Raw genomic sequence first — 14161 nt, 5'->3', positions numbered from 1 at the left:
GCTGAATATTTTATGCTACCTACATATATGTAATATGATGTAGTGAATCATAAGCAATAAAAAACTAAATTTTATTTTTTGGTGAAACATTATTTTGCATTTTAGGTGATGATTTATATTTGGAAATCGAAGATAACAAACGGCTGTCTTTATTAAACTGCTATTAGCTTACAGAATTCATAACCAACAGTCATTTTTTAGCAATGATTCCTTTGTAGTATTCAAAACAGTTTCATTACTTTTCAGAATCATATACATCCGCCCCAAAAACTCGCTTCAATCGACAATGGAATAAGTACTCAGAAAATATATGTCAAATGGACCAGTTTCGTTAATTCGAATTCGATTACCGGTAAGTTCGAAATTGTATGACAAGTTGACTAAACGACAAGTGCTAAACGATAATATTTTGGACACGGAAAAAAACATTTTCAAACATTATTGAACAACTGTGAAGATGATGACTTTTTAAAGCGAGTTCGAGTTCTGTGGAGAGCTTCATGCAAATAACAGAGTTTTCAATAGCGACGCTACCAAAGTAGACCGATAGGGACAGCAAACGATGCCATATTTTTTCAAGCTCTTTTGACATTTCTCTTCAGTAAGGTTTGACATCCATCAGTCCAATAACGAGTAAAAATTATTAAAATTTACTACCGAAATTAGGAGTCAGCGGCCTCAACTTTAAGAGCGCTACATCCAATTCATGGTCGTCATAATCCTCCTGTAAGATCAGCAATTGAGCGTGTAGTGGAAAAATTTGAATCCATAGACACAGTGCAAAATGTTCCCATGTCAGTGAGACAAAGAAGTGGCCGAAGTGTCGAGAACATTGCTGCGCTAGCGCATCAATTGGGGAAGACCCAAATCAGTCTCTCACACATCGTTCTCAAGCGTTAGGCATCTCTGTGAAGTCATTGTGGCGAATGTTGCGAAAAGATCTTGGCCTACATCCTTGCAAGAACTGAAGCCGCTTGACCTCCAGAATCGTCGTATGTTCGTGAATTGAGCTGAGCAACAACTTTAAAATGATCCGAATTTTCATCGAAAAATCAACTTCAGCGATGAGGCACATTTCTGGCTGAATGACTTTGTCAATAAGCAAAATATGCGTTATTGGTCAGACAGCAATCCACACGTACTCCATGAGTCACCATTGCATCCCGAAAAAATTACGGTTTGGTGCGGTTTATGGGCCGGTGGCGTCATAGGGCCGTACCTCTTCCGTGATGATCAAGACCGGCACGTTACTGTGAGCGGAAATCGCTACCGCTCAATGATAACCGAATATTTTTAGACCGAATTGGATGACATGGACTTGGACAATATGTGGTTCCAACAGGACGGTGCCTTAAGCCACACAACGAATGGTGAAGGTGTTATCTCACGAAATGGCCCAGTCAATTTGCCGCCTCGTTAGACTACTTTCTGTGGGGCTACGTCCTCGGATACAAATAAAAAGGCACATGACAAGATCCGCGGTTTATGAACATTGATCGCCAAAACAAGCATTTTCGACATTCATTCGGGCACTGATTGAACGTCACAAGAATTGCGCCTATTTGAGACAATAGATGAAATATGGAAACCTCGTTACACACTTAAGTTTGAATATCTGGGTCTAGATGAAAGGCGAACAACTTTTTGAAAGAAAGAAACAGAAACACTTCGTCGATAAGATTCTTGCCAGCAAATTTTTGGATTCTGATGGAATTATTTCCATCGACTACATCTTACAGCGTAAAACTCTCAATAAACGTTATTGGAACAATTAACTTTGGGATTAAAATTAGGCTCCTTTGCTAGGTCAAAGACTTTTAAGCCCATTAGTCTTTAAAAGAATTCGTAATAATCAAGTTCTAATACATAAAATTAATTCCAAAAATGTATACATACATACTATATGTATGTCCACTATACTTTCAGGTAGACTTAACGTAAAAAATTCAATGTCTGTGTCAGCTGGTCGCGCATGCGCTTTAGCACGTGCTATACGAAAAGAAATCTGTCATTTTTTTTAATGTTTCAATTTTTTTTCGACGCATTTGACCCGTTAACTTAACCGGCCGTTGTCCTGATCGGACCCATATGTCATTTCGTCTGGCATGCGTTAACCAAGCGGAAACTGTAAAACGGTAGCAATCGGATGAAAGACGCTCGACTGCGCACAGATCGATGATGTACCTGTGATCGTAGGTATATACCCATATACGCTCAGACAAATATTCATATAAGTGCGTATGTATGTATCAAGCGAAGCAGGCATCCAGTACAAATTTGATACATTCGAAAAAAGTTGCAAAACTTATTTACTGTTGGCACGACATGAGGTCTAAAAGCAGTTAAATAAAGCTAAGCGATTGCACTTATGGGGGGCGCTTGGATTTTTCGTATATTAAATTTCATCGCCAACCAGAGCTTTAAGGCCCGAAAAAAGTTGGATTTTTAAATTTTCCAGTTGACTTGGCACAATTTTCTTTTGAATACACTTAATCACATGTGGTTTTTGCTACTTAAGGCGCATGCGCTTATAGACATACTAACAGGCATTTCAAGTTTATGTAAATATGTATGCACATTGTACATTTAAATACGGTACTTGTGTATCAGATTCTTGTAATCAAAACTTAATGGCGATAAAGGACAAGTTGGCATGGACCACATGGTAATATGACGCCATGGCGCTGGTGTGGCGACCTCAATCACTTAACGACCAGCAATTCCTAGCATCGGCCCGTCGCAACTGCTTTATTAATTTATTTAATTTTCAAAAATTAATAAGATTTTAAACATTTAGTTTCCAACAACGGCAAATTTAACATTACTGCCTGAGTTGCGTTGACAGTCGAAGATTTGTATACAAGTATGTATTTTTCATATGGCCGCGATCTGAACTCAAACTCGCGACCACGCACATGACATGACACATGACAGTAATGAAGACAGCCTAAATATGAAAACCTTATCATTTACTATTTATGACAAAAATCAAAATAAAAGATTTCATAGGTCTACTAAAAAGAAATGTATTATTTTTGTATTAAATTTAGAGTTTTGTTTACCATATTTATTATATAATGATTCGTTTGAAGTCAAATCTGCACCATTTTATTCGATAACTTGTTAGTCATTTTGGATATAATTTCATAAAGCCACTCCGTAAGGACACATCGTTTCTATTGACAAAAAAAACATACTTGTCATCAGGCGCAGGTGAAATCATTTGCCCAGCTCGTCAACCAGAGGATCGGAATTCGTAAGCAATTTTTTTTGGTTGCTTGTTTTGCACAATATTGTTTAGTGTCCGATTATTTGTTTGTGCTTAAGAATAAATGAATTTATTCTTGTTGTTTTTTTGTTGTATGAAAAATGAGAGATTGGAGAATACTCACCATAAAAGTTGAATCATTGTTGTTCTTTTCTCTGGCTTTTTTCTTTCAATTAAAATAAACTTTCGTAATACGCTGAGCCGTCATATTCGGTAACGTAAAAAGGTTTGTTAGAGTTTTCCGGAAAACGAAAAAAACCATCATTATATTGAGTTATGAGCGTATATATGGCATTTGGGGTAGTATCGAGCCGATTTTATCCATTAACTAATTGTATTATCATGCCACATACTAAATAATATTCCTTGGCATTCATTAGGGTACCTTACATACAATCACTAATCATTACTATTGTTAGGAAAGGATTCTGTCTGAATTTCAATTGCATATCTCACACATTGAATGATATTTACGCTCAAAAGTCAACTATAGATACTGGGCTGCACATATTCGGTACCTAGGTTCTTGGAACAGTTTTGGTTGGATTTGTACAATTTTTGGTCAAAAGGTGGCATACTTTAAGAGAATTATTACTGCAAAAATTTATTCCGTTATATTAATTACTTCTTGATTTGTATACTAGAATGTGAAAGAATCAGATGGAATTTCAAATTGTCTTATATGGAAAGTAGGTGTAGTTGTGGTCCGATTTCCCCCTTTTGTTTACTGTAACATAAGAATATCAAAAAAAATGTTAGTACCGAACTTGGTGCATATCGGTCTGTGGATTTTCAACTAAATGAGGGCGGTGACACACCCATTTTCCAAATTTGATACCGGCTACTATAAAACCTCCTCTTAGCATCTCGAGTGTAAAATTGAATGTATCTGACTCTTTTAGTTATTCATTTATCGCGCTTTCAGTCGTTTTTAAGACACAGTTATATGTGGAGTGGGCGTGGTTATAATCCAATTTCGCCTTTTTCACAGTATCGTTAGAAAGGTAAAGAAAATTTTCGTATGCAAATTTGGGTGACATAGTTTTTTTAGTTCGGAAGTTAGGTACATTAAACTATCCTAATTCTAACTTACGGCTTAGGTAGTTATGACACCTTATGCGGTCTCGATTAATGGCGTTTTGTGGGTGTGACAGTGGTCCGACAACGCCCATCTACAATACCAAACTTATCTTATGATGCCAAGGATCATGTCTACCAAGTTTCATGAAGACATCTTAATTGTTACTTAAGTTACAGCTTCCACGGATGAACTGACAGACAGACACCGGGATGTCCGCCTGTCATTCTGATCATTTATACATAAATAACCCTATATCTATTTCGATTAGAGTTAGTTGATACATACAACCGTTAGGTGAACAAAACTATTACACTCTATAGCGATATGTCGCAGAAGTATAAAAACTAAATTTCAGTTAAAATCTCCAAAATTGAGGCCACATCTTACTGTTATGATCACTAGCTCTATATGAGTCATTGGAAGTGAAGTGTAAGGGAAAAATTAGTTTGCACTCTTAACAATTTTTGTTTTTTATTTTTTTTTTTAGAAAGTGCAGCCGATACGGGCAATAACCAGTTAACTTTTCCTTTCAATGTGGGATGAACCAGGCAAACGTGTTAAGGCGATCACTATTTTACGCATATTCTTACAAATAAGTACATAAGTATAAGTATTAGGGTGGTGAACTTCGTGAAAACGAAATGGTTTTTAATTTTTTTCATAAATTTTGTGGTTTCAATTGCTCACAATTCTATTTATGCTAAATATTTAAGAAAACTATTGTGTAACTAGTTTCAATATACTCATACGCCAATTACTTGCGTAGTCTCTTGCAACGCTGCACCTCTAGACTTCGCGTGAGCTTAGCAAGCGCTGGTCAACAACTAACTCCTGTGCGACTGCGAGATCCTTTATACTAATACAGAACGGTGAAGATCCACAAAACTATTACTTGGTCTCAGTAAGGTTCAGCTTATCGCAAATGTGGGTATACTTACTGGACAATGCCCAATATGCTAACTGCCAAAATTGTATAAAATAACGCGAGGTGGAAGGATCCGCACATTTTCTCCTTTTTTCGATCAATATTTACTTAAGAGTATTTAGGTAATATATGAGAATGGACTGTCGTTCCCAGCTGTTAAGTTCGTTCCCCTTTTGGTGCGACCTTCTAACTCAACCTAATTTTACCAGTATACGTACTTTTTTCGAGCAAAATGCAAAATTTTTAAATTTATATTTTCCTGGTGTTGGTGTGAATTTTTTGTTGTTAAAGTCTCGCAAATGTCGGAAAGTTAAATGTACGAGTGATGCAAAGGTTAGTGACAGTTTGACCTACATAACCAAAACCGTGCCAAAATAATAGACTAAAGACTGAAATTACCGCTTTGCAGACCAGCCGACTTGAAAAATCCATTGAATTTATTTGTCCGTACTTAAGAGTTTTCCTAGTGAAAATTAATATTCTTCAAAATTTTGTTTAAAACTGTCGCGTACTTCCCAAAATCTACACAACCTATAGCTCTCTGTGGGAGATTGTGCACCCTAATACACATCCATATGTGTGTATGGAGCAAATTAACGCGTTCAAACATTGAAGCGCGCTGATGTTTTAATAAGATTTCATGCAGCAAATGCAAATCATGCAGTGGCTGCCGCTACCGTTACTTAAGTTTATAGAGTGTCAACAAAATGCATTCTTCCAAGTGACAGCATGCCGCATCCTTTGATAACATGGCTATCGAACAATTCACTGAAATTTTTATCGCGGCACCGATGGACCTGTCAAGATATGCAATTTGTTTTAGCATATCGTTATGGCCATCAAGCGCGTCACTTCATCACCTCGTTGGTGAACCAATCAATTAACCCCTGAACGTAAAAACGTACATAAAATACATAACGGTGCTACATTCGGCAGCTCATAAATAAATCGATTGGTCGTGTGACGTAGTTAATAATTATCACCTCATGAACGGCAACACTTGTATCCTCATTGTGTACGAACCGGAGCCTTCACAGCAGTTTTACCTGTTCCCTAGCTCCACAAGGTCTCCTGTGAGCATTGCGATGATTATGTTTTGTTTATATTAAATATTTTTTTTTTGCTTTTACTTTTCCTTTTCCGCGTAATTGCTGCTTGACCGTAATGGTGCGCCATTTAACACCTTGTTGATGCGGCACCCAATTACAAGGCGCGAGCAGAGTGTAGTTACCCTGTGGAGACCTCAAGAGCTTCTGCGATGACAATTTCTCCTACAAATCATGTTTGCGTAAACATTACACATACACACAGACATGCTTACGTTATGTATTATATATATCTGCACACTACTTGAGGCACTTGGCTGGATTTCTGTTTGCTCCGTTCGCTAGCTTCTTGACAGGAGGTTACCAATTCAAAGCAATTCCATCTCAAATGTTTCGCCGACTCACCATCTTATAATGCAATTATCGTTTAGTATACAATATATTCTCGTAGAAATTTCAGCTCAATTGGACTGGGAGTTTGGTTTTGACAGCGCGTGGAATAGGTTGTGTTCGCTGATTTTAGAAAAATGGAAAAGGTACGATATCAGTCTTGATTAGTGATATTGAAGAAAGCTTAGAAGCTGTCTATGGTGACTCGTTGCTTTCGATGGCGATGGTCACGACGTAATTTCAGAATTTTGGGCGTTGCCAAATATGAAGAATACGATAAATGGAACACTACTTCGTCGACGGCTAAGATGTGGGCTAGTGAATCAAATTCGGCTTATAGTCGGCCAAATTTCGACATAACCGGGGTTTATGGCCATTATGCCATTCTTCAGTTAGTCTACCTTACCTTATGAATCCCAGATATAAGTGATCATCACTGATCTGACCGTGGAGATAATCTTCGCATTCTTCGTAGCAAGTTTATCGCGTAAAATCTTACTTTAGACTGTTCTTTAGTCTCTGGTATATTCACGATAAGGTCTTATGGTAGAGGTGCCGCCATCGTATTGGGTAACATTCTGGACGCTTCAGCTTCATCCACAGTCGTTTATATATATTTTTCGATTTATCGTCATTAATAGACGTGAATGGACGACTCGCATTAGGCAAGTAACGTTTTTCGACATATCACCCATTCTTTTTTAATATTTATATTCTTGTAACATGTTGCTGCACAGAATATAGTTTTGTTCATTTAACGGTTGTACGTATCAGCTCACAATAATGTATATATAAACGATCAGAATGACGGAACGGAGTTTAAATCTGGGTCACTGTCTGTCTGTCCGTCCATGCAAGCTGTAACTAGAGTAAAAATTAAGACATCATTAAAGGAAAACCTATAAAGTGCCATAACTAAGCATTAAATTCAAATATCGGACTGTAATTTGGCTCAAGGGATTACAATACAAGCTTCCCTTAGGACAATTGCCCTAAGAAACCTTACCGACAGTGTACAAATGGATGAAATCGGATGATAACCCCGCACACTCCCCTCCACTTTATACGAGACGGTATAAAAATTTGACGAAGGGCGTGACACCGCCTACTTTTGGTTAAAATCTTATATCTCAAGATCTGCTCGACCGATTTCAACCAAATTTGGTACATAACATTCTTCTGACAATTTTTGTCACCGTGTGAAAATGGGCGAAATCGAATTGCGGCCACACCTACTTCCCATCCAACACAATTTGAAATTCCATCTGACTATTTTCTTTCCAGCGTACAAATTAAGAAGAGGGTGTACCCTCAGTGGCTATGCACCTACCACAGTTCCCTGAGCCATGTTCTTCACCGGTTTTAGAAAACACGGACAGATCAGCGCTCGCCCGGGGCAACGCAGATGCGCCCAACGCACACTCCTTGACCAATAGACACCGCGGGTAAAACCTGGGCACAGCAGGTTCACATCACCCTATCCATCTCTGTAGCGGAAAAGTCACTGTTAAGATTGCAAGGAACTCCCAAAGCAACGATGTACATATATCGGTCAGATAATTTAACAGCCACACCTAACAGGGTGAACAGAGGCTGGCCAGTAAACCGCTTAATATGTGTCCGACGTGCGTAGATTTTTGTGTTGCTCACCAAGCCTATACATGGAGAGGGAGACACATATTTCTATGAAGCTGTTGGCATTTACACCGCATCCTCCGTTCCTGCCGCTCATCGTCCTCGATTGCTTATTTATTCAAACTTATTTTACAACTAACTCCCACAGTAGCTTATGTACATATAGTGGTATAGACATACATATGTATTTCCAACTAATATGAGATTGGCATATTTCTGACCGCGGTTTGACAATGGGCAGCTCGTTAAAAATTTCAATCACATATCAGAAGTACTGATCCAAATGAAATGAATGCAACGAATAATCGACCACATTTCCCTAATGTTCTTTCCAAACCAATTTTCATAGTATACTTTTAGGCATAACATAAATCAAGGGAGCGCACGAGAATCATTGTAAATATGTATGCTCTTTAAAATCGGTCGTAATAATGTGATTATTATCATATTAAGCTCTCCCCATTTCGCACCTCATCATAAGGTTACTAACATCTTAGCAGCTGTCTCCAGATGTTGTGCCTTCGGTCAGCTCTTAATTCACGGAAATTTGTTTTTGTATTGCGCTAGCATTTTATTTTTCTGACCTGTTGAACGACTTTCTTTTTTGGAAATTTTTTGTTTGACTTGTTGCTTTTCTCTTGGTGGCTGCGTGAAATTTTCTAGCATCTCTGCTGTTATAAATACTTATTTGTATATGTACAGATACATGCACAAATGCACACTTGTTACGCTTGAAGACCCGATTCCATAATAAAGATTAACTACTTGAATTTTTTTTGTTTCTCTCATTTATTTACATATAAAATTGTTATTTTAACTTGAAATTTTCATTTCGTTGCAATTAAAAGTCAGCATAGCCGCTTTTTGGAGGAACTTAACGCTTTGCAACTTTTAATATTTACAAAATTTATCTAATTTATTTTATTTTGTTTATTTGAATAAAAAAAGGAAATTTTAGATAAGCTTTACCATAAGGGCTCAAAACACAATGCTAACCATCCAAAATAACATAACATATAACATAACTAAACCCTCTTCAACCCTGTTCCGTTAAAACAGTATCGCTAACATTTGCAGACAAAGTCTATGAAAGATATTGTTCATTTTCTTATTATACCATAATATCAAAAATTGCATAGTTTTCCGCTTGTTTCACAGCATTCTGTCTATCCAATCAGATAAATTATTCAGTTGATTATCTTTTGCAGAGCATTCGAAGAATTGAACGTTTTGGTTAATGTGCGAAAATTCAAAGTCCTTGCCTTCTTTACCCAAAAATACTGGTTTTGACATGTTATCCTCTCCCACTGACTGTAATTTACGACCACGTGTTACCCGTACAATGTTCCTAACGTAAGAAATGATTTTAATTAGTAATCAACAATTTTACTTGAATTGCTTAATTTACATTTCTTTTTCCAATATACTTTTGATTACTTGAGAGCCCTTTGCTGTGCTCAGATCTTGTTTATTACAAAGCACTAAGAAGGGACAAGACTGTATTGCAGGATCGGCAAGTACGCTATACAAAGCACTATTATGGCAACGAGATTAATTAATATTAAATTTTGTCAAAAATTATGATTTTACGCAATGTATACTTACTCCGCCACGTCGCGGACATCTTTTTGTACTGTTACAGAATCCACCACAAATATTAAGCCCTTAGCTGTACGTTTATATTGATCAAAGCACTTATCCCTCACTCTATAATGTCCAGGTATATCTACAAGACGGCCAGACATACGCCCGGAACGGTATTCGCCCACGTTTTCTGTGATGGAAGTGAAAGTATCTGGGAATTTTTTGTGCATCATTTGCATAAATATAGCACTCTTCCCGGATTCGCTTAAACCGGTCAAAATGAAATCTCGTCGGCCAAAGGATCTTCTACGCAACAATAGAATTATTGCTACAAGGGCATTTTAAAAAGTATTTTAGATTTACAGTTAAAATATATATATAAGAACACTAACCCATTACAATGAATCCCAACACCGCAGCAACCAGTACAGTAGTCATATTCAACTCTGATACTTTGGATGTTGTATTCTCTTGTGCACTTTCTGGAATTGTATCCATTTTATATAAATTATAAACAAATGAAAAGTTTTTTATTGAAAAAATTTAATTGTGGCGCTTTGCAAAGTCGAAATCACTTTGGTTAATATAAATTCCAAACAAAAGTCACGTCAATGAGTTGACAGCGCTCAGTCGACACGCATACACTAGGGTAGTAATTTTGTTGGTGAAATTAATGTATCGATAAAAATGCTAAATGATATGAGTCCACTTAACAAATCAGACTAATTATCGGCTCACGAAAATATATTTCATGATAATTAATGCTTATTTCATCAGTATTATCATTTACTATGCATTGTACAATCCATATATATTCGTATTTACGATGTAGTATTGTATATTATTAGTCTTAGAAACAATTTATATATCAACCATTTCTATACTGGTGTGGTTTAAAATTTTGTTAGCAATAGGGTTAGAATTGATTTTAAATTATCGATTAATTATTGTTGGTCCATTGACCGATGGATGGCGCGCTTGCAGTCAACAATATTTCACCCACATCTATGAAGTAACAGCTGTTTCAGTCATTAAACAAAGATAAGCCGTATAATTAGGTTCATAAGTTGTATTTGGCGTATGTAGTTGGAAAATGGCAAAACTTTTACAGAGGGTTGAAACTACTTTGCGCTGCTTTTATGTTTTCAATTCGAATTATTGTAAAAAAGAAGGCGATGAGTACAAAAAAATACTCTACTATAATCCTGAGGATATCGAACTGAACACAAAGATCAAGGATGTTGGTTTAAGTGAAGCTATTATACAGTTTACTGGGTACGCCGTAATATTTTCATTGAAATCGAAATAATTGTTAAATTTTCACATTGTATTTAGCACTTTCGTTGGTGATGATGACTGCAAAGCGCTACATACACAGAAAACTACGCAGTTATTCTATCAACCCGAAAGAGGTTACTGGATTGTTATGGTTCTAAATGTGCCAAAAGAAGTTAAAAGCAAGGATGGTGTTGAGGTACCGGAGTATCGTGGCACCGAAGTACAAGATCGAATATATAGGGCCGTATTGCGTCAATGTTACAATATGTTCCGACTGAGTTCGGGTACTTTCCGTTCGAATTCAAATGATAGCGATGAAGATAATGGGCGTGAGCAATTAAAAGGGAGACTTTCTACATTTTTCAATAACGTAAGTGTAATTTATATTTGCTTTAGTAAAAGTAAACATATTGTTTTAGTATTTGAAAACTCTGAGGTTTCCCGTTGGAGACGTGCTCAGCTTTATGCACTCCATACAATATTTGCCTTTAGAACAAGCGTTGTTTCTTCGAGCCCATAATTTCATAAACATGATTCGTGCAACGTTTCCTGCCTTAAAAGAGACCGTTTTACTGTATGACGAACGAATAATAAGGTCAGTTTTGCTGTTAAACCAATATTTAGTTGTAATTTTAAATTAAAAAACATAAATATTCAAACAATATTTTACAGCGGTGGGCAAATCGATGCAATTGAATTGTGTAGTTTGCACCAGTATCTTTTAACCTCATTTATCGAAAAATCCGAACATCCCATAGGAAGTTCTCAAAATGAGAGTCCTCTAGTAGAAAAGTTTCAAAATGGAGTTTATGTCACTGGCTTAGGTAGTGAAGAACACTCAACCGACTTACCTAAAATATATATCAAAGTAAGGAAAGAGCTTCATTATTATTACATAGTAATTTTTCGAGTTTTAAGAGCAACGTTGTGTTTACTTATAAGTGGTAAGTATTGTTGAATAATAATATTCACCTAAAAATTCATGACTTTACTTTATAGCGACGGAGGATCCTCCATGCAAAGAGTTTTACGATGAACTACGGTCATATATGGAACCTCAGTTATCAAGTATCGCAAAGGACATAGAAGAAAATATCAGTAAACAAGGTCTTCGTAAAGCAAACACTTCTTCGTCGCTTTCTGCTATAGCTCCGGCTGACGATAATGTGAACCCCAAATACATATTCATCAATGAGCAAAGCTTAAAACATCTTACTAACATTCCCACAGAATATCGTAGAACAAATAAATCAACACACTATCTTCCTGCAAATGTCACTAATCTTATAGCAGATCTTATCCCCTCTGATGAAGCCAATTATTTAGAGGACTCGTACTCGGATTTAAAAGAAGTGCAAATTAAAACTACAAATGATTTTTGGATTGTACAACGATGTTGGAATTGGCGACGGTGCTATGTGATAATACATAACAGTAAAGCAACTTTGCTGGATATTACACAAGAAGCTAGGCGTGTGTTTGATAAAGAATTCACAGATGATGTATTTTTTGACAAATAAAAAGTATAATTAAATAAATGAAAGGCGTTTTCCAATTAAAACGACGCACTTCCTCATGGTAGGCATTCAATTGTCCCATAGCTCGATTACGGTGACAGAACACGCAGCATGATGTTGTAGCGTCTCAAGTTAGTATTGATGCCACACCAGAAGTCTCACTTTCTGAGAATACCACATTGCCACCATTGTTCGTAAGACCGTAAACTGTACCTCCACGCGGAGCATTCTTTAACTTTACTATATATATCCGATGATTGCTCATGGAAATGTTGTAACTGTGATCATCATACACAATTGAGATGCGTTCACAACTGCTATTGGGCATGAAGTTATCGTCAACACTATAAATGTAAAATAGTACACGTTTTAGCAGTGTTTCTAGAACATAAAATTATTAGATAATTTTGAAGTACTACGTTGACAACTGGTTATAAGGGTTATTTATATATGGAGGGTTAGAATGATAATCATTGCAATAAACGCTAATGAACTATGTGGTGATTATAGAAGCCAGCTACTTTATATGCTAACATAAATCATAAAAAAAATAAAACTTTACGAACCTTTCCGCTAGGTGTAAAAGTTCCATGAATATGTTCGCACTTCTTTCATCATTTTCTAAATCTCCACCGGAACCAATAACTGCTCCATCGTCTTGCAATAATAAATAGCCAATTTGATTGCTCAGTTTTTCCATATTGCTAATTAATGCCATTTGAAATGTGAATAATGTGCTGGTAAATTAGGCTTTCTTAAACTTATAGTCAAAGGAAGGATATTTAAATTGTTCCAGATAGAAAGTTCCTTTGTTTTTCACTTAAAATTATCTAAATGTCAATCTAGTTTTAGTGATAACAAAGTGCTTTATGCGCTTTCGACTTTTAAAATGTCAACTGGGACACATGAACCATGCCTACAAATTTGTTGTAATATATGCGAAAAACCTTGAAATAATTGTTCTTCTTTTATTATAAAATTGTTTACTACTTTACCAGTTTTTCTGTGTTAAAATTATTATACGTAATTACGATGCCTTACTCAATAACTATTTAGAATTTTCCTTCGATTAAAAATCGATTTCAGTTTGCACATCATTAGTGTAAATATCTCAAGCCAAAGTTTCGTAAAAAGCGTCTTTGGAGAAGTAAAATTGAATTAAATTTGTTTTGTACCTAACAGTATTTTATATTATTATTTGCCTTTTTTTCATTACCTCAGGATTCGTATTATGCAGTGTACGAGCTAATAAACTATTTTCTTTCGTAAAGTATAAATCTACACGTTTTATTTGGGAGGAGGTTTTTCGTTTCCCAAATCAGGTAAATGCACTTAGAATATTTATTTTCTTAGTTTTAATACACTCAAAATTTGGTGCTTGATATCGTGAAATCTTACATAGAAGCCTAGTTTAGAATATATACGGTATTTGGCAAG

General features: G+C 36.1%; 3 protein-coding genes across 4 annotated transcripts; 1 reads left to right on the top strand and 2 right to left on the bottom strand.

The window, feature by feature from the left end:
• Positions 1 to 9260: 9260 nt before the first annotated feature.
• Positions 9261 to 10569, bottom strand: LOC126762970 (signal recognition particle receptor subunit beta). Its single transcript, XM_050480077.1, has 4 exons — positions 10322 to 10569; positions 9951 to 10257; positions 9754 to 9879; positions 9261 to 9693 (listed from the first exon to the last, which is right to left on the bottom strand). The coding sequence occupies exons 1-4, from the start codon at positions 10425 to 10427 to the stop codon at positions 9498 to 9500; spliced, it is 735 nt and encodes a 244-aa protein (XP_050336034.1). The 5' UTR covers positions 10428 to 10569; the 3' UTR covers positions 9261 to 9497.
• A 389-nt stretch (positions 10570 to 10958) lies between these two features.
• Positions 10959 to 12750, top strand: LOC126762961 (vacuolar fusion protein CCZ1 homolog). Its single transcript, XM_050480066.1, has 5 exons — positions 10959 to 11204; positions 11265 to 11577; positions 11627 to 11802; positions 11880 to 12151; positions 12207 to 12750. Exons 1-5 carry the CDS (start codon positions 11023 to 11025, stop codon positions 12725 to 12727), a joined length of 1464 nt encoding a protein of 487 aa, XP_050336023.1. The 5' UTR covers positions 10959 to 11022; the 3' UTR covers positions 12728 to 12750.
• LOC126762972 (ragulator complex protein LAMTOR4 homolog) lies at positions 12686 to 14141 on the bottom strand. Of its 2 annotated transcripts, XM_050480080.1 has the most exons (3): positions 14123 to 14141; positions 13291 to 13428; positions 12686 to 13068 (listed from the first exon to the last, which is right to left on the bottom strand). In XM_050480080.1, exons 2-3 carry the CDS (start codon positions 13422 to 13424, stop codon positions 12852 to 12854), a joined length of 351 nt encoding a protein of 116 aa, XP_050336037.1. In that variant the 5' UTR covers positions 13425 to 13428; positions 14123 to 14141; the 3' UTR covers positions 12686 to 12851. The 2 variants fall into 2 exon arrangements, with proteins under 2 accessions (XP_050336037.1, XP_050336036.1); XM_050480079.1 differs by lacking the exon at positions 14123 to 14141 and having other exon boundaries at positions 13291 to 13637.
• Positions 14142 to 14161: the final 20 nt, after the last annotated feature.

The sequence above is a fragment of the Bactrocera neohumeralis genome, chromosome 6 (genome assembly GCF_024586455.1).
Source record: "Bactrocera neohumeralis isolate Rockhampton chromosome 6, APGP_CSIRO_Bneo_wtdbg2-racon-allhic-juicebox.fasta_v2, whole genome shotgun sequence".
NCBI lineage: Eukaryota > Metazoa > Arthropoda > Insecta > Diptera > Tephritidae > Bactrocera > Bactrocera neohumeralis.
This window is presented reverse-complemented; position numbering and strand designations above follow the sequence as displayed.